Source organism: Anopheles coluzzii, chromosome 2, assembly GCF_943734685.1.
Source record: "Anopheles coluzzii chromosome 2, AcolN3, whole genome shotgun sequence".
Taxonomy (NCBI): Eukaryota; Metazoa; Arthropoda; class Insecta; order Diptera; family Culicidae; genus Anopheles; species Anopheles coluzzii.
This window is the reverse complement of record NC_064670.1, coordinates 86973280-86993987: the sequence shown is the minus strand read 5'-3', so window position 1 is coordinate 86993987 and position 20708 is coordinate 86973280. Positions and strand designations below refer to the sequence as shown.

At 40.2% G+C, this 20708-nt stretch overlaps 2 protein-coding genes across 9 annotated transcripts; both read left to right on the top strand.

Annotated features, from left to right (window-relative positions):
• Positions 1-2446: 2446 nt before the first annotated feature.
• Positions 2447-19390, top strand: LOC120950851 (aldehyde dehydrogenase family 3 member B1). 8 transcript variants are annotated; one of them, XM_040369211.2, is made up of 11 exons: positions 2448-3060; positions 4916-5268; positions 13331-13371; positions 13455-13513; positions 13803-14205; positions 14671-15065; positions 15162-15359; positions 17204-17319; positions 17818-17953; positions 18035-18185; positions 18330-18600. In XM_040369211.2, the coding sequence occupies exons 2-11, from the start codon at positions 4950-4952 to the stop codon at positions 18342-18344; spliced, it is 1833 nt and encodes a 610-aa protein (XP_040225145.1). In that variant the 5' UTR covers positions 2448-3060; positions 4916-4949; the 3' UTR covers positions 18345-18600. The 8 variants fall into 8 exon arrangements, 7 of the variants coding, with proteins under 7 accessions (XP_040225145.1, XP_040225146.1, XP_040225147.1 ...); XM_040369212.2 differs by lacking the exon at positions 17204-17319 and adding an exon at positions 16698-16813; XM_040369213.2 differs by lacking the exon at positions 17204-17319 and adding an exon at positions 15779-15894.
• Positions 19391-19634: 244 nt separating this feature from the next.
• LOC120950856 (nucleoside diphosphate kinase 6) lies at positions 19635-20414 on the top strand. The gene is made up of 3 exons (XM_040369223.2): positions 19635-19897; positions 19975-20135; positions 20204-20414. The coding sequence occupies exons 1-3, from the start codon at positions 19698-19700 to the stop codon at positions 20260-20262; spliced, it is 420 nt and encodes a 139-aa protein (XP_040225157.2). The 5' UTR covers positions 19635-19697; the 3' UTR covers positions 20263-20414.
• Positions 20415-20708: the final 294 nt, after the last annotated feature.

Below are 20708 nucleotides of genomic sequence, written 5' to 3'. Positions count from 1 at the left end.
GTTTCCAACTTATGGAACCGTAAAAGTACTTGACAAAGAATTTTATAATTGTTCGGTCTACAGATGTAGGGTGAGTTACTGATACAACCTTGATACAACTTCCCTGCGGCCAGCTGGAATGCTTTCATATGATTATTTGATGTGAAATCAATGGCACAGAAAATATCTACTGCTCCACCGGATAGTGAGAAAAAAGCTCTACAGGACCATCCGTCTACTGGAAATTTATTATCAACGATAGTATGCGAAAGAGTGCTATCAATGAGGTATAAGTTGCACGAAATAAACGCAGCTAGTGATGTGTTTAGCGGCGCGTTAGGGGGAATTCTTTTGTTCTTTCTATCGTTCGATGAATTGAAAACGACACGCGACCAACGGTTCAACGGTTTCAATGCATTGACTTGATAACGTGATTCAATGGTGCTATCACTTCTATTTTGTTTTTGTCGTTATCCAAATAAATGTTTTTTTAAGATAAAAACAACTACAAAATAAAATTAACCGGCTTAATCAAAGATTTATCAAACACACGAGCTTTTTAATATTATGTACCATCCCGTGCGCCTCATTTTAACATTCATCCCCGGTAGGAATAACGTTTGTAGTAAGCAAGCTACCAGCACTATTAGTAGCTGCGCTACTAATCATCCTTGAACCGGTTAAGCCTGATCGACCCCACAAGAGGCAACTCATTTGTATTGACTCCTGTGTCATACTGGAATTAATATTTTGCTGTAATGCTGTAGTACTAGAATTGCACTAGGCGGCTGTAATGGTTTACCCTAGGGATGTAATTATCAAACACAACGTATAAACGGGACAGGCGTTTGTGATGGGAAGTGGTAACAAATCTGTGGATGTGGGCATTCATAGATAGCGTGGTGATTTTGCTAATCATAAAAAGAATAAGTTTTATATAGGTAGTCCCCTAGATACACGGTTAATGGGGACCAAAAACGTTCACAATATACCGCGTATCTCGAATTTCCGCGTAAGTCGAATTTCACGTTTTATGGAAAAACTTATCAAACGTACCGAAATCCAATGTTTGTTCAAAATTTCACAATGTAGAATTCAATTATACAATTTTCGAAACATTTTTTAAATTATTTTTAATATATTGCATTACTTTAAACACCATATTTGATGTAGCAAACAAAACAAAATTACTACAACATCACAAGCTTCACATGGTCTAGGTTCAAAGTCGTTTCAATCTCACGTGTAAGTAGACAGTTTCAAGGCATTGTAAATAAACAAGTAAGTGACCTAAACATAACCAAATCAACAAATCTGACCTATGGCGGCTAGTTAGTAATTACCTGTAGCAGTGTGTTTAATTTTAGGTGCAGCCTTGACATACACACGCACTATCCAAAGCTCTGCCGGGAAAATTTAACCACCTAACCATACCTAACTCTTTTTAAAACGTTTTTATGGCTGCTAGCAACACGTCCAGTTAACCCAACAACAAAAACGATCGCAAATAAATGTTTTACTGTGTCATTAAATTATTCGAGATTTTTCCGTAAGGGCTTTGTAATACAATCACAGGGAGACACATTTTTTACTAGATCAGCTTTTTTTATTCCGGACTGATCAATCAAAATTTAGATTCGTCGCCGTTTCGTTTAATTTAATCGCGCTTATCCCAAAATAAGCACAAATTGCACGCCAGTAGCGATTTAAATTCTGTCTCTGTAATATGATGAGAAGCCGTTGCACAGGCATGTTTACGTCAAGCATCTGAAGGATTAGAGGAGGAATATGAGACAACAAAGACCGAGAGCATTGGTGCGGGAGGAATACCAATGACAATGCGCATTGTCTCACGCCCATTTATCCTGTGTGCGATGCGTAAAGAAACAAAAACAAAAAGGATGACATAAACACAAGCTGCCATTAAAGGCGATGGTAGTAAATGGCAACTGAACGAAAAAAACGTTGCCAGTTAAAGATTTGATTTTTTTTATCGACCTTCCCAATTCATCACCATCTTCATCTGCGCGTCCATCTGCGCGGCCCATCAATCCACCTGGCACATTTTGTAGTACCTTGGATCATTTCACTTCAACTTCTTTCCTAATCACTTCTTTAATTAATCACTAACCTTTCATCTAAGCGTCTAAATCCAACGTATTTTAGTTTCAGTTTTCGGTTCCCATAGAAAAAAAGTCAAAGCAAATCTTGCTGTGCACGATAGCGGCAGAGTGTGAGAGAGAGACAGAGAGGGTGAGAGGTTACAAGCGCCCCTGTAAGTAGTAGTGAGAGTGAGATACAGCGAACACAAAACATTGGACTTGAATTTCTTTTTGCCTTCATCCACCCGGGGGAGGACAAGCCCGCGAGGGACCAACGCGATGGACTGCCGGCACCGCCGCTGCCACCGCACGAACGAACGAGCGGACGGGCGGCTTGCTACGATGGAGAGTTTTTGGCGTCACGTCAGTATCATCGTCGATTGCGGCTCAAGTGGTTCGCTCACACAGTGACAGTGCGGTGGGTCGAGTGGGACCAGCAGCAAGTGTCGTGGCTGTCTCGCTACACCAGATTAGATTATTAGATGCCAATTGCTGGGCAATTATCCCTGTAAAGTTGTTGAAGTTGAAAGTTCAGTAGAAATGAAGGTTCACAACGTGTCATGACCGAGGGGAGAAGGGTCATCGAACTGGTCGGATAATTTAGCTCACATTTGCTACGGTCTGTGTCCGCGTGCTTATCCACCTATTCATGTAATGATTTTTCAACATGTTAACACCAATGCCAGTGCATCTTTTTGTAACTTGTTGCTTCAATACAGTTACTTAAGTAATGTGTGAAGTTAAAAATTCAAGTGAATAATCTTATATACGAAAAGTAAACTTACTGTTACTAACGTGATACAACTGTGGCGTTAAATTCACATTTAACGCAGTGCACGATCTTCACGGCCAAAAATCAACGCAACCAGGAGTCAGCATTTAAAGTACGCGCGCGTCAATCATCATCCAGTGGCAGCAACGTGTTTACGCACTCTATCGGCGGTGTATATTGTGCGCTAGTGTATGTGATCGGTGGAAGGTGAGTGGAAGTAAATTTGTATACTTTTACTCGTTCCGCAAACCAAAAAAAAACACACGGTGAAAACAAGGGTTTGGTTTGGCTTACATAATAAACAGTTTCCGACGCCGGTAAAGGAATGTTTCGTTGGCGGTTTTACACTTTCCTTGCTACTTATGTTTTACTTTAAGCTTTTGGTTCCAATGTGCTGTGTCGGTGTGGTGTGACTTTAAACTAAAATCGGGCTTTTGAAAGAAAACCACGCTCAAAACATTAGTTGTAAAGCATTGCCCGTATTTATGAAAGCTTACACTGTCTATTCCTATTGATTAGTTAATATCTTCGATAATAGTTATACAACTAAAACTTACAAGAAAGATAGTTTGCGCAACTGCTTTACGCCAGTTCGTACAATAGTGATAATGATCAAGTTGTGTATTTCTGCCAAATTTTTGTTTCTATTTTTGTTTCTTGTTTTAAGCTTCGGAGGATGTATTCCGACCTTGCAGATTTCTACTGTGACTACCGGAAACGATTAGATTTTCCAGTTCGCTTAGGATTTATAAATATGCATTTGTGCACCGAAACACACACACATCAGTGTTTCCTTGTGCGAGTTCGTTTTTTTCTTTCATTCTTTACTAGTGTGGGGTTTATTTTTCAATGGAATAACTCGTTTGACTCTTTGTTACAAATATAATAAAAGTTAAAAAGATTTTTATGATAAAAATTAAAAATGTGTGATGATTTTTTTTAATTATTTCAATAATTGTTGAAATAACTACGCAATTACTGCTACTGATACTAAGTGCTTTTCTAACTTGCTATACAAAATGTTGAAAAAGTTTTCAATTCTGATACCGTCAATCGAAAAAAGGAAAATTGTGTTATTTTTGTTGGTGAAGCGGATAACTTTTTTTTTTTTTTGATTAATTGGAAACTATTCCTATATGTTATTATTCGTACTTTTGAGACATCATCCTTCATTAATTCGTTCGTGTCTATAATAAATTATTTGAATTAAGCCTATATGCTAAATTTGTATATTCTATTGCTAATAGTCTCATTTGTCAGGGGAAGCTGGATTTGGAAGGTTTTTGGCATCAGTTTTCTTCAAGGTCAAAATTACGGTGTAAGCGTTTCCTTTATGAATAAATTATTCTTGACATAACCTACGACGTTGTGAAAAAAATATTGGAAGCCATTGACTATTTACACATTAATTTCACACCTTGCAAAAAGGCAAGAACTGGTCAACAGTAATCCGTACAGTAGACACCAACACCATCAGGTACAGCACATGATAAATCTATAATGATAGTGTAGTTTTGCACCGTAACGACATGACAAGCTTTAAAACAAAATATGCTTTTTGAAACAGCATTGTGTGTCTGCTTTATTAGAAACAATACAAATAACAGCAGAAGATGGTGAAACGAAACTTTCATGATACTGTGAGTTTCCTATCACTTCAAATTCTTTGGATGTAAATTTTCAAACTTAGCTCAACGCATTTTATTAATAAAAGTTCTACGGAGAACCCAAGAGGCAAAATGATTTATTCATTTATTAAATGAAGGGAAAAAACGGAATATTGATGACTATTTTGCAGTGTCTTTTTTTTAATTCTCCGTATTTTAGTCTACGCATTTCTTAATAAACTATAATTTCGATCACTGATCAGAAGACATTAACATCAATTTTAACATTTTTATTCTTACAATAAACATTTTTATTTATATTTTGCCTTAGTTATAGCTTTACCTAATCCAGTTTTCTCGCTTATATGAGTTATGAGTTTACTTTGCTCAGTTTATATGTATTTATAGAGCTACTACACGTTCACATATAATGCATTATTCTTGTTCACTTTTAGAGCATAAATCAGAATTCCAGTTCTCCTAGCAACGATGGACAAGCCCAAATCAGCCTTGAACATTGCGGAAGAAACACGCCTCTTTGGTGAAGTGCCGCAGGTGACACTTGCTCTTTCCGGTACAGAAACCTCTAAGCCCCCCAGCGTCAAGGAAAATGTATTAAAGCCGTCATCCGATTCTATCGAGAATCACGATGGACAGCACGATACCAAAAGCTCCGGCATTAGTAGCACCACTAGCAGTATGAAGGACGATCCTTCCCGGGATGGACAGCATCTGGATGAATCTAACCTAGGCCAGCAACCGGACTCGATGACCACCGTTGTGATTGATATCGAAGCTACTAGCGGAGGTATGTTTAAATGGTATAAAGAGAAAAAAAAATGGAATCTGAAATCTTACTCATATGGTACACTCCATGCATCCGTTTTCATGCGTATAACATGGCTAGCTCACCAGTTCCTGGCGAACTTGATACGCTGCATGACAGTAAGGTCGCCGTACATCTTGTATAGCTCGTCGTAATATCGGCTCCTCCATTGTCCTTCCACACATACGGGGCCGTTCTAAATCGTTCTGAATACTTGATGTTACTAGTTACAACATGTATCACTTATTTTTACTATAACCATTTATTTCACAATTTATAGTGAAGTTAATTATTCTTGCAGCTATAATGTATAACAACCAATACGCTACATAAAGCACCAAGTTTAATACGTAATAGGCGGATTTAAGCATCTTGTTTTTTATTATGTTACTACATGAACGCTTTAATCAGTACCGTCGTTGGAATATTCCAGCTCGCAACTACCTGCAAGCAGTCATTCTCCCACTCATTAGTGAGGCACTACGTATGCTCGGCAACAGAAGTGGCTGAAAACGCTTACTCTAATGTGCGTAATCCATAAACCGCTGACTAATTCCGAATCTTCTGGCACACCAGTCCGCACAATTGAGTACAGTGAGACGAGTACTGCGAGACTCTGTGGCCGTAAAGAACTTCATGAACTGGTTGGGCCGGTATAATTCTAATAATATAAGGGGCCTTCCATTGTGGAGTACCTTGAAACAAGTTCACTGAACAGCTGATAGATCTTGTTTATGGAAGAGAATTTGTCATATTTACAAGACTCTACATAATCATCCTTACCATCGATGATTATTAAAAGAGCATTGTCACTTTTGAACAACGTGCTATCACATGCACGCGAATACAAATATTCTTAATCATCAATGTGATAGGTTTTATGTGTTTTACAGTTTCTTCAAGCAAACTGACTAGCTGATAACAATTTTTGCCTAATTCAAGCACGGTAATGATACTCTCATATTGACGTTATTTTTGTATTAAAGATTTAATAGAAATCATCATCTCAGTGTGAGGATATTAGGGAAAATAAATATCTTCTTCTTTTTATTCTCATGTATTATGGCAACCGAGATCAGTCACAGGTTTGCCTAGGCCACTTATAACATATCTATGACTGATTGGTCTTACCAAGTATTAGGAATATCGGTTCATACGTGCGTTGAGACCAGGAAGGGTATAGCCTTAACAATTTGACAACTGTTCGATAGGATCTACCAAATTGAACGAAGCAACATTTAACCTAACGTAACGAACATTTTGAATTAACACTTTTTAAACTCAAGTACAGTCTTTCCTTGAGTTACGAGAATAATGCGTTCCGGAGACATTCGCGTATCACGGATTTTTGCGTGAGTCTAATATCACGTTTAACAGCCAAAATATACTTAATTATAATTATTTTTCAATATATTTCGCTTATTTATGTAATGTGGTACCTGTTTGTAATTCATGTAGAAAATTTGGTTATTTCTGTCTTTTTAGTGATATAAAACTTGTGGGAAAATTGCATTTTTTTTTCATTTGACAATTGATGGAGATAATTGTACTGATTTGACATATAAACTGCATTTCTTCGCTGGTTTGTCTAATCTGGGCCAGCATCTCGTCGGACCAGCTCGTCCAATCGCATGATCAAGGACTTCATTAGTCCATAGAGCTGCATGATCGCGTAAGATATTACACTTAAGAAGAAGATGTTTTTACATACATATTTTAAACAATTAAACACTCCAGTTTTCCTAAAAAAAAGGCAATAAGTCAATTTAATGTTGAATGAAGTTATGTGTTTAACTGTTTTTCAATTTCAACGAAGGTACCTGACAAACCAGGAAATTCTAGTTTACTCTAATATGGCTTGCATTTATAATGATAATAAAAAATAAGCAATTATCTCTTTATTTAAACAATGATACAAATGTGATAAACACTTTGCTTTAATTTTAAATAAAGCAAAAAAAGATAAAGATTTAATTTTAAATCTGCGTAACGTGCGTTCAAACATAAGTCGTTAGTTTCCTACCAACTGTGGATTTGGTTTCGCGTTTTCCGCGTAACGTTAGAGCTTTCTGCACCGTAACGCATCGTTTAGATATCCAAAAAGCCTAAAAGCTCCACGAAAGCTCCTCACGCTCCATGGCAACGTTTGGTAATGGTAATTTTCAAACCGAGATGAACGTTGGCTATTGTTGGACGATGAAAGATCTTTTTCCTTATTTTAAATTAAATTGTGTTCTATCAATTGTGTTCTATGCTAGTAGATAAAGTTGTTTGAAATATTGTTAAAAGGTACAAAAGCTTTCGAATGAATTAAAATTGTACAGATAGCCACACATGTCGATTAAAAATAAATGCCATAACAACTCCGCCAAGAAAGTGCCTTCAGCACTCTAGCTGCTAAAAATTCTAAAACAATAGTTTTAGTTTACTACAATTCCTATTGTATCCAAAACGCTCATCTTGAATGTTTCATTGATTTATACGCAAATTAAATATGGTTCGTTAAAAAAAGTGACCCCTGCTTTGGCCGTTTTGCTTTGCATGCCCATTCGGAGTGGTCGAGCTTGAATAAGCCCGAAAGTGAACACGCAATAACGCAATGACTCTGTGTGCGGCTCGCTGGCAGACTGGCGGTTCTCTTTTCCGTCGTCGACGCGAGCATCATCGGGCGCTCTCGCGCTCCGCATATTTCGCTTCGCGTGTGCGTCTGCTGCTGCTGCTGCTGCTGCTGCTGCTGCTGCCCATTGCACACACATTCACTGCACGTACCTTTCTGACAGGGAGGGAGGAGGGTGCTCCAAGGGTTTCTGTACAGTGTAAGTACAATTGCGCGCCGCTTGAACCACCAACTCGTCCCGGTACGGTGTAGTAGTGGTTGTTGCGCGTACTTTCTGAACCGTGTCTATAGCGTATGCTCCCGCAGCCCGCAAACGACGACCAGTTTTGTCCCGTGCGTTCGCTGGAACAGAAGCAGAAGCTCGGCTCGCCGCGTGTTCGAATACAGTACAGTGTGTGCTCGTACATTCCCATTTTGCTGTGCTTTCAGGTTGGTTGTGTGTACACATCATATCATGCATACTTGTTTCTACATGAGTGGCTGTTTCTGTTGGGGCCAAAGTTCCTGTCGCGCGCGTTTCACGCGCTTACGCATACATCATCCGCAAGCAAAGTGAATTTATTGTCATTGTCGCATCTTGCGCACAATTTGGACAGTGAACAAACACACAAAACATCTTCATTGTTTGCTCGTTTGTGACGCTTTTTTCAAACGAGTATGCTACTGATGCTGGTTTAATTTCCATGTCGTGTTGTGCCTCCTAGTCGCCCTGCATTAACGCGCAAAGTGGCTCCTTGCGTTAATGTGCAGCTGTAACAATGCATATGGCGTGTGGTGTTGCAAAACCGGTTCGAAAGGCGTTAAGTGTTAAGTGTAAAAAATATGAAGAAAAATCCATTCTGGGGACAAAGGGAAAGTGTCATAAGTTTGGAGCAAAAAAAAAGTGTACATGTTCGTTAGGGGGAGAATTTCAGTAACCTTCGTTCAAGTACACACACTTGCCGCCACTCGTCGTTGCAGAGCTCTGTTGCTCGGTCAGTGCAAGAAAAGTAAAAGAATATGCCCTCCACTCCACTGGCCGTCAGCCATCCGTGTTTGTGTCTGTGTGTATATGTGTCAGTACGTAAGAGTTGGTGGGTAAAAGCGTTTCAGTGAACAAAAGTACTCAAACAATTTCCAAACTGCCACCGAAGGACGAGGAGGGCTTTTTGTGGAGAGGTTGAGATTGGCGATGCGTTGTGCGATGATCAAGTGATATGAAAAAAACCCCTCACTTGTGCTTCAACGACAACTTGTATGAACATTTATCCCCCATTCCGTAAGAAACCATCCTATTTTGCCGTGTCATGTTCGGCTGGGTTGATATTCAACATTATCTTATCACACTGTGCGACCGTCGATCGTATCGAAATCTACTTTAAACCTCCATCCGGCTAGCTTCTTAGCTCACGTAAACTGAGCGTTATTATCGCACAAAGAATTCGCCCGCAAAACGGCAGAGTAACGATGTTTATTTGTCGACAAAACCTCCTCCCGATTAACGATTCCACTTCCACCGCTCAGTGCTACCAGCTTGACCTCTGGACTTTTGAACCAACCCCGGGCGCAGTGTGCAAATAAGGACAATCATCGTGGTGAAGCATTTTCTTTTTTAAACGATCGTCAGCCCCAAACGCAGTGCGCGTTCTAGTAGAAGCGTTCGTAAGGCGTGATTAGATGTGCCGGGCACCATTGAACAAAATTGCTGAACGCATCTGTTTTGCATACAATTCTACTATGTTTTGTATCATGATTAAATCGAGCGTAAGTGCCAGGGGAGCTCCATCTTATAGATACAATCCTGGCTGTATAGAATTTTATATACTTTGATACACATTTGATGTCCATCGATCGACTTTAAAACATGCCATTATGTTCATTACACTCATCACATCGCGCTTATATTAGAGCTGTTGAACAACAACGAAAGCCAATATCAATGATGACCTTTGCCAAGGGTCCAATATCAAATTTCGATAAGCCAGCCAATGGTAGAGGGAACGATGAACGATAAGCCAGCCCTTATTCTACCACGATTGGCTGTGGGGCACAGTGCAGTAACCAAAAGCTGGGATGATTACGTATAGGCCCGACCGGGGTTGCTGGATCGTTGCGGACAATTAACGACAACGAGCGTCTCGTGTCGGTTTTGTAGAGAACCGGCCAGCTTGTTCACCACCAACCGACACACACACACACATACACCGACAGCCTTCCCGTAGGGTATGTTTTAATGCATCCATTTGTGACATCACTACATGCGTTGACAATGTTTCGTACGTGCTCAGTGCAACGACTGTTGCAGTTGCTGCTATGGAAAGACACGATCAAACAACTACAACTTTAAAATGGGATTGAGTATTCGACAATGAAACTGATGCAGCTGGTCTTTGTGTTTGGTACAAGAGCAAAATGATTTGTTTTTGTTTTTTGCGCAATTGTTTGACTTTATGATAGAAATAGAAAAAAAAAAATATTACGTAAAAACTATTACGTTACAGAATTCAAGTATTAAAACAGGCTGATCTCTAGTAATTTTAATGAATCTTTAATATATTTAATTTGCTTGTTTGTTTTGCAATGCTCGATAGGTTATGACGTCTCATTCCACACTTATCGTGGCAAAAAATCTCCTTGACTTTTTGGAAAAGATCTTCCTAACATAAATCATTCATCGAATCATCTATAATATGGTTATTGATTTGAGAAAAAACAAATGCAGTAAAAAAACAAATGCGCATGGAAGTTAAAGAAAGTGTTATACGTGTTTGAGACCAATAGAATGGTTTTATGCTTTCTATTGAAAATACAGGGAACATTTCACAAAAGTTTACAACTCAAATATTATCATGTAAATTGGGAGAGTAGAATGTATGTCCATATGTTAGTGTTTGAGGTTTTTTGTGTGGGCTTATCTTCAGTACAAAAGGTCCAACGGCCGTAATCTCTTGAGTAGCCGTAACAGAACTTTGCTGTAAAAGGCTTGACAATTTGCGGCTGTGACTTTTTCTTTTATATATTTTTTTAAATATTATGTCTAATCATGCCCAAGATAGACAACGATTTTCAAGCGTCAATTGCGAAGTAAATATAACGATTAATTGGAGTAGTTTACGCAAGTATAGTATCAATATTTTTCTATTGTATTAGCAAAACTGCAAAAAGAAGAAAAAAACATTGGCACTAACATGAATGATCCTTGGAAACCGCTTTAACCGGCTGTTCAAGGTGCAGACACCCGTTATACCCTGTTTCTGAAACTCATCCATGATTATGCTCATTCATAGCGATAGCAGCAATACATCTACGCACCCCATGTGTGTGTGTGTGTGTGTGTGTGTGTGTGTGTGTGTGTGGTTGTGTTTGCCTCCCCCAGGTGAAAGAAGATGATGACGACAAAGTAGAAGGGGTTCACCGGTGTGTTGAAAATTGGAAACTAATTAGTAGTCAAAATTTACCAACACATTTATCACCAGACCATGCAAAACCACAGACCCATGCTTGCAGTTGATTATTCGCGAAAGTTAGCTGAATGAAGCGTACCCCGGTACACAAAAACAATACAAAAAAATCAATAGATAATTGCTGAGCGACAGTGAAAGAGGGAAGCGTTTCTGTTTTCTGCACACAACTATTGCATAAATTGAATGTAAACTTTACCGATTTATAATTCTGGCTCCAACAATGGCAGGGAGGGAAAGCGTTTTGGGGTGTATCAATAGTGGTGGTGGTGGTGGTCGTTGAAACACATTCACATGTGCGTTTATACAATCCCAGTAGCGGCCGGAATGTGTCAAACAAACTGCCAAGGTTATGGTGATGGGTTTGGATGTGTTTCGGCGGGTTCGAATTCACGATCGCGCACTATTCCAGTGGCTTCTTCGAGGATCGGTTCGGCTCGTGCGCGGTCGCAATGTGGCGTGCTGGAGGTAAAAACTGTTCGTAGCATTTTTTTACATAACGTCTTTTTTCTCCCTCAACGTCAGTGATTGCCCCCCACACACGTAGCTTTCGCCGCAGCTCTCTGGCCGATGTAATGTTTCCGTAAAGTTGCTCGATCACTTGAATTTGTCCGCAGCGGGGTCATTAGTGTGTTGCTGTCTCGTACGGGCCAGGCGTTCCTTCTTCACTTTTCAACGGCTGGCCGTCGCATGACCGTTGCTCTCAGCGCCGGCTCTTCTCTGCTAAGGGGACTAATTGCTGGGATCGAGGCACCCGGGGAGGGCAGTAATGAGTGTGCATGGTGAAGTGTTTTGTGGGCTTCAATCGTCGTTACCCAACGGCTCCGGTGTGTCGATTAACGCACTCACAAGCAAACGGGACACTGGCGGTGGAGAAACTGGGCGGTTTGTGGTGTTTCGTTTTTTTCCTTGTTGTTTCGTCTATGTGTGCCATATTTCCCTAGTGAGTGTATGTGTATGTGTCCTACAGTTATGCTATAAAATGCATACAACGAAAGCCAGTCCATCTTCTCGTTTGCGCGCACGGCACAATGCGATCTTGCTTCGCGCGCAGATGCGCTGGTCAACATAAAAATGCAAATCGGCTGCGTTGGGAATAGTGTGTGCAGAAAACTGGATGCCATTTGCACTAAACGACCTTGAACTAGTAGAAATTTTGATATATACATAAAACAATTGCAAAAAACGACCAGGTACTCCTTGCACTAAGCGATATAGTGGAATGTGCGCGTGTATTTCTGTTTACAAACAGCTTGTCGGTGTAACGTGTGGTGTGTAACGCTGCGATGTAACGCTCAAGGTACGCTGCGATGAGCGAACGAACATATGATAAGAGTGTCACTGTGTGCGTGCCGCCGAGAGCAGCCGCCATGCTCGGTTGGTTGTTTTGACATTTGAAGAAAAACAAAGCCCGGCATCGAAAAGTAGGTTACCGAAAGTGAAAAGCGGTCGCAGTTTCGGGAGGCAGTGTCGTAGGTGTGAATTTAAACGGACAGTAAAGAATATTGTTAGCCACAATTGAACAGCGATAGAATAGGATTTGCGGGGGCTTGCAGTTCAGCTATTGTAGCAGTATTAGTTGTAGCATTTTGTAGCAGCATGTTGCTACAACGCTGTAAAAGTCATGCCACAGACATGATTATCGATTAATTCACAACAAACACTGGTTTTCTCCATTGAAAAGAGTCGGAGTATCGCTTTATCGATTTCACGCCCTCTCCGGGTCTGTTTTGGTTCAAAAGTATCCTCCTTCACAGTGTAGCGTTATGTAAACTAATGTCTATTGCTCATCGTCCTCCATACAAAGGGGCAAATTAATCCATTTATTTTCGCACGCACGTCTGCACCGCGGCTGCAACTCTTCAAATCGATTTGCCTAAATTGATTGTGATTGTTGGGTTTCTTTCTACTTTGTTTAACTATTATTTGCACACCCGCACACAGGCGACAAGCGTAATTCCGCTCTGTTTCAATTTACCTTTTGCAGGATCCATCGTACCAGATTATATCAACATGAGTTTTTCGGACGTGAGTATAGTGCACTGCCGAGCTGCAAATCAACACATGTTTAATGACAACACTCTATTACGTATGTATGTTTGTACACACAGATCGTTCAACAACTGCGAACTACATTCAACAGTGGCAAAACGCGAGATGTAGATTTCAGGTAAGCTATCCAAACCCATACGCGTACTTGTTAGCTACGTACGGGGAATGACTCGGCAGAAATACGCGTGTGGTGAAGCCGTAATGGTACCATCATTGCGGATATTATTAAAGATTTATCATATGCCACATCCATTATAATGTTTGACCTTCACAAAATCAGTGTCTTGAATCGCGGATGCTGATGAAACACATGCTCATACATTATAACGTGTACGAGTGAATACTATTAAAATACTTGATATAACAATTCGTACATTCATATTTCGACTAATACCTTCCTTTGATAGGTTGAATCAGCTGAAGGCCCTGCTACGATGCTACGAAGAGAACACAGCCGAGATGGCGAACGTGCTAGCCGCGGATCTCCGGAAGCACAAGCAGGAAGCCCATCTGCTCGAGATTGAGTTCATCCTGAACGATCTGCGGAACACGCTGTACAATTTGCGCGAATGGGTGAAGCCGGAAAAGCCGGAGAAGAGCCTGGTTAACGTGATGGATGGCGTCTACATCTACAAGGACCCGTACGGTGTGGTGCTGGTGATCGGCGCGTGGAACTATCCGCTGCAGCTTACGCTGGTGCCAGTGGCAGCCGCCATTGCCGCAGGAAACTGTGTCGTAATTAAACCGAGCGAGGTAGCTCCGGCCTCGGCCAAATTCATCGCCGAAACACTGCCAAAGTACTTGTCTCAGGTAAGGTTCTTTGGGGCTGCTTGTTTCGCCTTTACCTAATCGTCAAAACTGTTGCGCCAGTCCACCTTTGCGTAGGACGTATCGGCTTTCACTTAAGCATGTGCGAAATCAGTTTATGGATTCACGATAGAATATTTATGGCAAATCGTGCACAGTACAGCAAAGGGCTAACCTTGCGCATTCAAGCATAAACATATAAAACCGATTGCGGTGCGTTCTTCTTGATGCTGTTTTATTGCGCTTTTTTGTTGCACACAATGCACATTACAAAATAAATGCCTTTGCCCATGTTCTGTGTAGCGCATTTTGAAAAAAAACCGGTTAATATTGTACAACCTTGCCAATACTGAGTTCGAATCAGCAGGGTAGCAAAACCCGCCGTCAATCCTTTCTCAATCCTTGCTCACTCCAAGTTTGTGCGTGGTATGCGATTACACCGCTCTTTACGCTTTCTTACACACGCAGGACTGCTACCGGGTGGTAACTGGTGGACCGAAGGAAACGAGCGAGCTGCTGAAGGAAAAGTTCGACTACGTGTTCTATACCGGTTCCGGACGCGTCGGCAAAATCATCCACCAGGCGTGCAGTGAAAACCTGACGCCCTGCACACTGGAGCTCGGCGGCAAAAGCCCTTGCTACTTGGACGGTACGGCCAATATCGCTATCGCCGCGCGGCGCATCTTGTGGGGCAAGTTTATAAACGCCGGCCAAACATGTATCGCTCCCGACTACATACTGTGCAGCAAGCAGGTGCAGAAGCAGTTCCTTGAGGAGGCCCGTAAAGTGCTGAACGAGTGGTATGGCGCGAATCCGAAGGACAGTCCCGATCTGTGCCGCATTATCAACCAGAATCATTTCCAGTGAGCATCGGTTGGGAGAGGGGAGGGGGGGGGGATGTCTGTATGGCAAAACGACTTTACGATTGTTGGTTTTAACACTTTTTTTTCTTTATTTAGGCGACTTACGTCTCTGCTCAAGGGTGCCAACGTGGCCATCGGAGGTGAAACGGATCTGCAGGACCGTTACATCTCGCCAACAATTCTGATCGACGTAAAGTCAACTGATCCCGTAATGCAGGATGAAATTTTTGGCCCCATTCTGCCGATTCTGAATGTGGACAATGCGTATGATGCCATCAAGTTCATCAACTCCAGGTATTGAAGATCGCTACCCTTTTCCCCGCGCTGTGTTGGCTCACTCGTCCGCAATAGTTTCATCCGTCGATAGCATTGATTTATGTTTTCTACATTTTCTTTGTTTTCTTTCCCATGCTGATGTTTAATTTTTGTTGTTTTTTTTCGGATCCTGATCGTTTTTCCCTTCTGCTGCTGATTTCCGGCTACGGTCCGGCCCATCCCATGTCCCTCGATGTGTGTCGCTTTTCATTGCTCATTTTGTGGACGTTTTGCGTCTGCTGCATCACATGATAATCGTTACATGTTCAACCGAATAACGGTTAAACATTGTCCCGCAAACGCGATGCCCATGGATTTGCGCCACGGTGATCGTTTGTTACTGACGAACATCCGCACTGCCACCTGCACACACCTCACCATTTCACCATTTCATGCAGACCACCGCCCCTAGTAATGTACATCTTTACGCTAGATACCAAAATTCAAGAACTTTTCGTTACTGGAACACGGTCGGGCAGCATGTGTCTTAATGATACGATCATGCAGTATGCCGGTAAGAAGAAAGAATTGGTTCAAAATCTGGTTTAAGACATGTCATTTACATTCCTTGGTGAACGCATAATAGGTGGCGGTTATTAGATTTACCTCTTAACTAGCAGATTTGCGATAAATTGTGGTATTGGTTGATTGGTTTTTAGAAGATCTGGATCTATATTTTGTTGTGGTACCTTTGTCGGTGATGGATATATAAATTTACCTATATTCGGGTTTTCGTAGTATTTTGCTTGTGTTATAGACAGTCGCCTTCGTGGTCTAACGGTGTTTGCTTTTTATATTCTATTAATTTCGTGGTTACGGAAACCTTTACCGCTACAACCTCCTGTTACGCTAGTGCCAAGCCTCTATGCTTGTACATCTTCTCCAAAAACGTAACGGATCAGCGTCTGATGATCGAAAACACCTCCAGCGGAGGAGTTTGCGTAAACGATACTCTCATGCACTGTGCAGGTTAGATTTAATGTTTTTTTTTTCTAATGAGTAGATCTTATACTAACACAGTAAATACAGCTACGTAATAGTAATACGCTGAAAGTTTTATTTTTCCATTGATTGAGTAGTTTGTTGTTGAATTGTTGAATTATATACTAAAATCATGCTCTGTGCATTTGAAATTCCATAACTAGTTAGCACAAAACAGGTCAAGGTGTAATCATCAGATCATTTTATTTGCAATGTAGTTGAAATGCTGCCATTAGTTTCATTCACGCGAACGATTGAGTGTTATAAAGATGAGATTTTTAGCTATATATATTGACTTTTTTTTTACTATAACATTTATATTTTCTTTTCCTTCAGAGACAAACCACTATGTTTGTACTTATTTACTGAAAACATCGAGGATCGCGATGCCTTCATAGCAAACACTTCTAGCGGAGGTGTTTGCGTGAATGATGCTTTAACGCACTTTGCAGGTCAGATATGAAGCTTCATACTTCATTTGCAATCGTATAATTTCAAAAGAATCGTCATTTTCATTCATCCAAAAATTACAATTTCAAACATTGTAATCAACACAAACTACGAATGTCTACGATTGTGGCCTTTGCTCATTTGCCTCTATCTCCAGTTCGATTGCCTTTGCAACTGTCTGTTATGTACAAGATGTTTCGTTCACTAGGCTTTGGTTCCCCTGTGTATCTGTACTGTTTTAATTGTGATGGTAATGATTTTGGATCGTTTACGTACTCATTTGCTTTATTTTCCATGAGCAAAAGTGGGTTCCTATTGATGCCGATGATAGTAATGGCCATTCGCCATAATGTTCTATGCACTTGAACTTTTCTTCAAATTCGTACCAACAGGGATAAACCGCTGAGCATTTACATCTTCAGCGAAAATGAGAAGGATCGTAAGGCAATTATAGAAAACACTTCTTGTGGAGGCATTTGCATTAACGATACGATGGCTCACGTTGCAGGTATCATAATTTTTAGGACAGTTTTTCAAGCATTTTGATCGTGTATGTGTGTTTGTGTGTGTGTGTACAATTTTACGAGACACTACAATGTTCCAGCTCACGTAGTGCGACAGTTATTGAGAGTAAAACTAATGGTAACGAAGCGGTTTCTGTACTAGACAAGCCAAGGCTTTCAGCGTAATTTACGATGCAATACTAACATTTAATTTAATTAACCGTGTAAATATTAGTACAATTTATTGATTGACATTAGTATTATTTTTTGTATTACTTGTATTACTTTTTGCCTTCTATTGTTTAACAAATTTAACAATTTCTTTATAATAATTAGTAATAATAATTGGCATATAACACAAGTTAAAGCTACTAACTATTCAGTAATGCTAGCTAAAATTAAAAAAAAAAGCTACAAATTAAACATTCTAAAGATCAAAATCATATATTAACAGTGATTCACATGTCTCGCTGTGAACTAACAAAACACTCTTTCTCTATTAGTTGAAGCACTACCCTTCGGTGGTGTTGGCCCTAGCGGTATGGGTTCTTACCATGGCAAGTACTCCTTCGACACGTTCGTCCACAAGAAGTCCTGCTTGACGAAAGATTTCAACCCGATTGGCGAAAAACTGGCTGCGTAAGTGACACAACTCTGCATCACGCAGTGCAAATGTGGTTCCAATCATTTAAATATCCGAACCTCCCATTTTTCCTCCAGCTCCCGGTATCCACCATACTCCGAAAGTAAGCTGTCCTTCCTGAGTACCTTGCTGAAGAAGCGTCAGGGCATCAACTTGCACTTTTTGCCATATCTGCTGATGTTCGGTATTGGCGTGGCTTCTACGCTTGTAGTAAGCACCATCCTGAAGGTAAATAAGAACCATCACCATCAGCTCTTCTGAAACTTATTTCGCATCATCAACGTGATCTGCATGCCAACACTGTAGAAAAAAAAAACATTGAAACAATGCTCGTGGTTTTAACTTCCCATCTTTTGTACGATCCTTTTTCAGAGACGTTTGCAATAAACAACAGCTTCCATTCAGAGTTGGGGGATTTGGGTTATGAGAGGAACGTCATTCGACGTTAAATGATACGTCGGTTATGTGTGCATCTCAAGTGCACGTGCACCAAGCGTGCTCGTATTTCAATTGCGTTCTTTAGATTTTAATCATTGCTTACAACATGTATTCACACACATTGTACGTTATTATAGTGATGCTATTCAGCGCTGCTTGTGGGCTCATTTAATAAAATATGAATATTTTGCACTTTCCATACGAATTTTGAACGTTTTGCAATTGATTTATTTGTAGTTTTATTCTCCACTGGGTAGTATTTTTCTGGCTTGTGTCCATGATATGCCAAGCGACTCTGTTGTTTTTGTAGTGATATATCCTTTACTAACGTGTCTGCAGTTTGCTGCAGCTTTTTGTAGTACAACATTCCCACCTCAAACGTATTTAGTATACTGACTAAACAAGATCCTCGCTGTGGGATATTTCTTGAACATGCTGTTACTAATATTACTAGTTTATTGTATTGTATGCGCACGTTTCTAACGTTTTTTATCTCTCTACACTTGCAGGATGACGATTAACGCTTTCAGAAAGCAAAACACAATGACACCAATAACTATCACTATTGGCAGAACGAAACAAAACAACGGAAAACGGAAAAATTATGCTCCGACAAGCTTTCCTGCAACGCATACCGGAGAACGTGACGAGTCATTTGTTTCTTTTTTTTATTAGAAGTTAGGTCAATTTGCAAATCTTTTGCTTGCAACAACACAATTGTGATGGGATTATTCCAACACCACCCACTTCTTCCGGTGCGGGGAGAATAGAAAGGTGAAAAGGGACAAGGAGCTAAAAATGATGCCGATGTGTTTAATTTTCCATGCACGGTGATACACGTCTTTTACACTTTGGCGAAGCAGCGTTATCAACATGGTTTATGTTTTAAATGTAAAAAAATGAAACTAGAAAATGTACGTTTATCGTGGATAAGAACAGCACAAGAAAAAATGTTGGGTGCATGCAATAAATGTTGATAAATGGGTAATTCATAATTCATTGGCTATTGTTTCATTTCGCAACTATCACACAAATTTGTGCGTAAGTAGGATTAGAAAAGTATAGAAAACAATTGCCATGGTACAATTTAAATAAAAATGGAAAACAATGCATTTGAATAATTATTAAATTTGTTAAAATGAAAATTAACGGAAAATCAGAATGATTGGTTCAATTGTCCTTGACGTTTATGAAATATTTCACCGCGTCACAAACGTCACATCAACTGTGGCATTTATTGTTTATAAACAAAGTGAGCCGGGCATCGAAATCGCGTTGTCTGCAGCAGCGAATCGCAACGAAATGATAACTTTAGCAATCGTAAAACCCCACTGCCTCAAAAATCCTATCGCTTACCAAACAATACAGCAAATGCTGATAGAAAGCGGCTTAAAGGTAGTGGCAAGTAAGCGGATAAATCTCTCCCGTGATGAGGCGGAAAAGTTCTACGAGGAGCATAGGAATAAATTCTTCTTCCGACGTCTAGTATCACTTATGACCAGGTACGGCGCACAGAAAATATTTAGATTAATAAGTGACCCTTTGATGAAGTAGTATTCTTCCCTTCATTCATTTCAAGTGGACCGTCCGAAGTGGTATTACTGTCAGGGAATGATGCAATTCAGCAGTGGCGCAATCTGATGGGACCTACAAAGGTCCTCAAGTCGGTATATTCACACCCGGCATGCATTCGCAGTTGTTTCGGTTTAACAGACACACGAAACGCAACGCATGGATCAGGTATGCGCAAGCAAATAATATTGCATCGAGGAATTACATAACAAATGCGTGTTGTTTTCATGTTTCAGATTCGGAACAATCGGTGATGATTGAGAGAAAATTCTTTTTCGGTGACGCTACCCAATAAAAGTTATGTATCGGCTCCGATTTTTTCCAACAGTTAAAGTGTCTGCGTAATATGTTCGCTTACTATTTGCATTGAATAATATGAAACACATAGTCAAAATTTGTAAAATACGATACAGAGAACCAAAAATATATCTACATATTAAGAATTAACACGCCTTTCGATTTAATGATAAATGTGTTGTGATAACAGTATTTTTAAAGAACGTTTAAACTAAATATTTAGCACCATAATAACTGCTGGGAAAGTGTAGGTACGTAGTTCTCACCAAACCATTTGAAAAAATGTATTTTCAATGCAAATCACTAGTAAAACACTTTCATTAACCTGACGATATTCTCGTAGCTATACAGAATGATCGCTCTCTCGTTCCTTTCGTCTTCCCGTTTAACTTCAGTCTTTCGTAGTTGCTATACTGAGACGCGTACACAAAATATTCCTTAAAT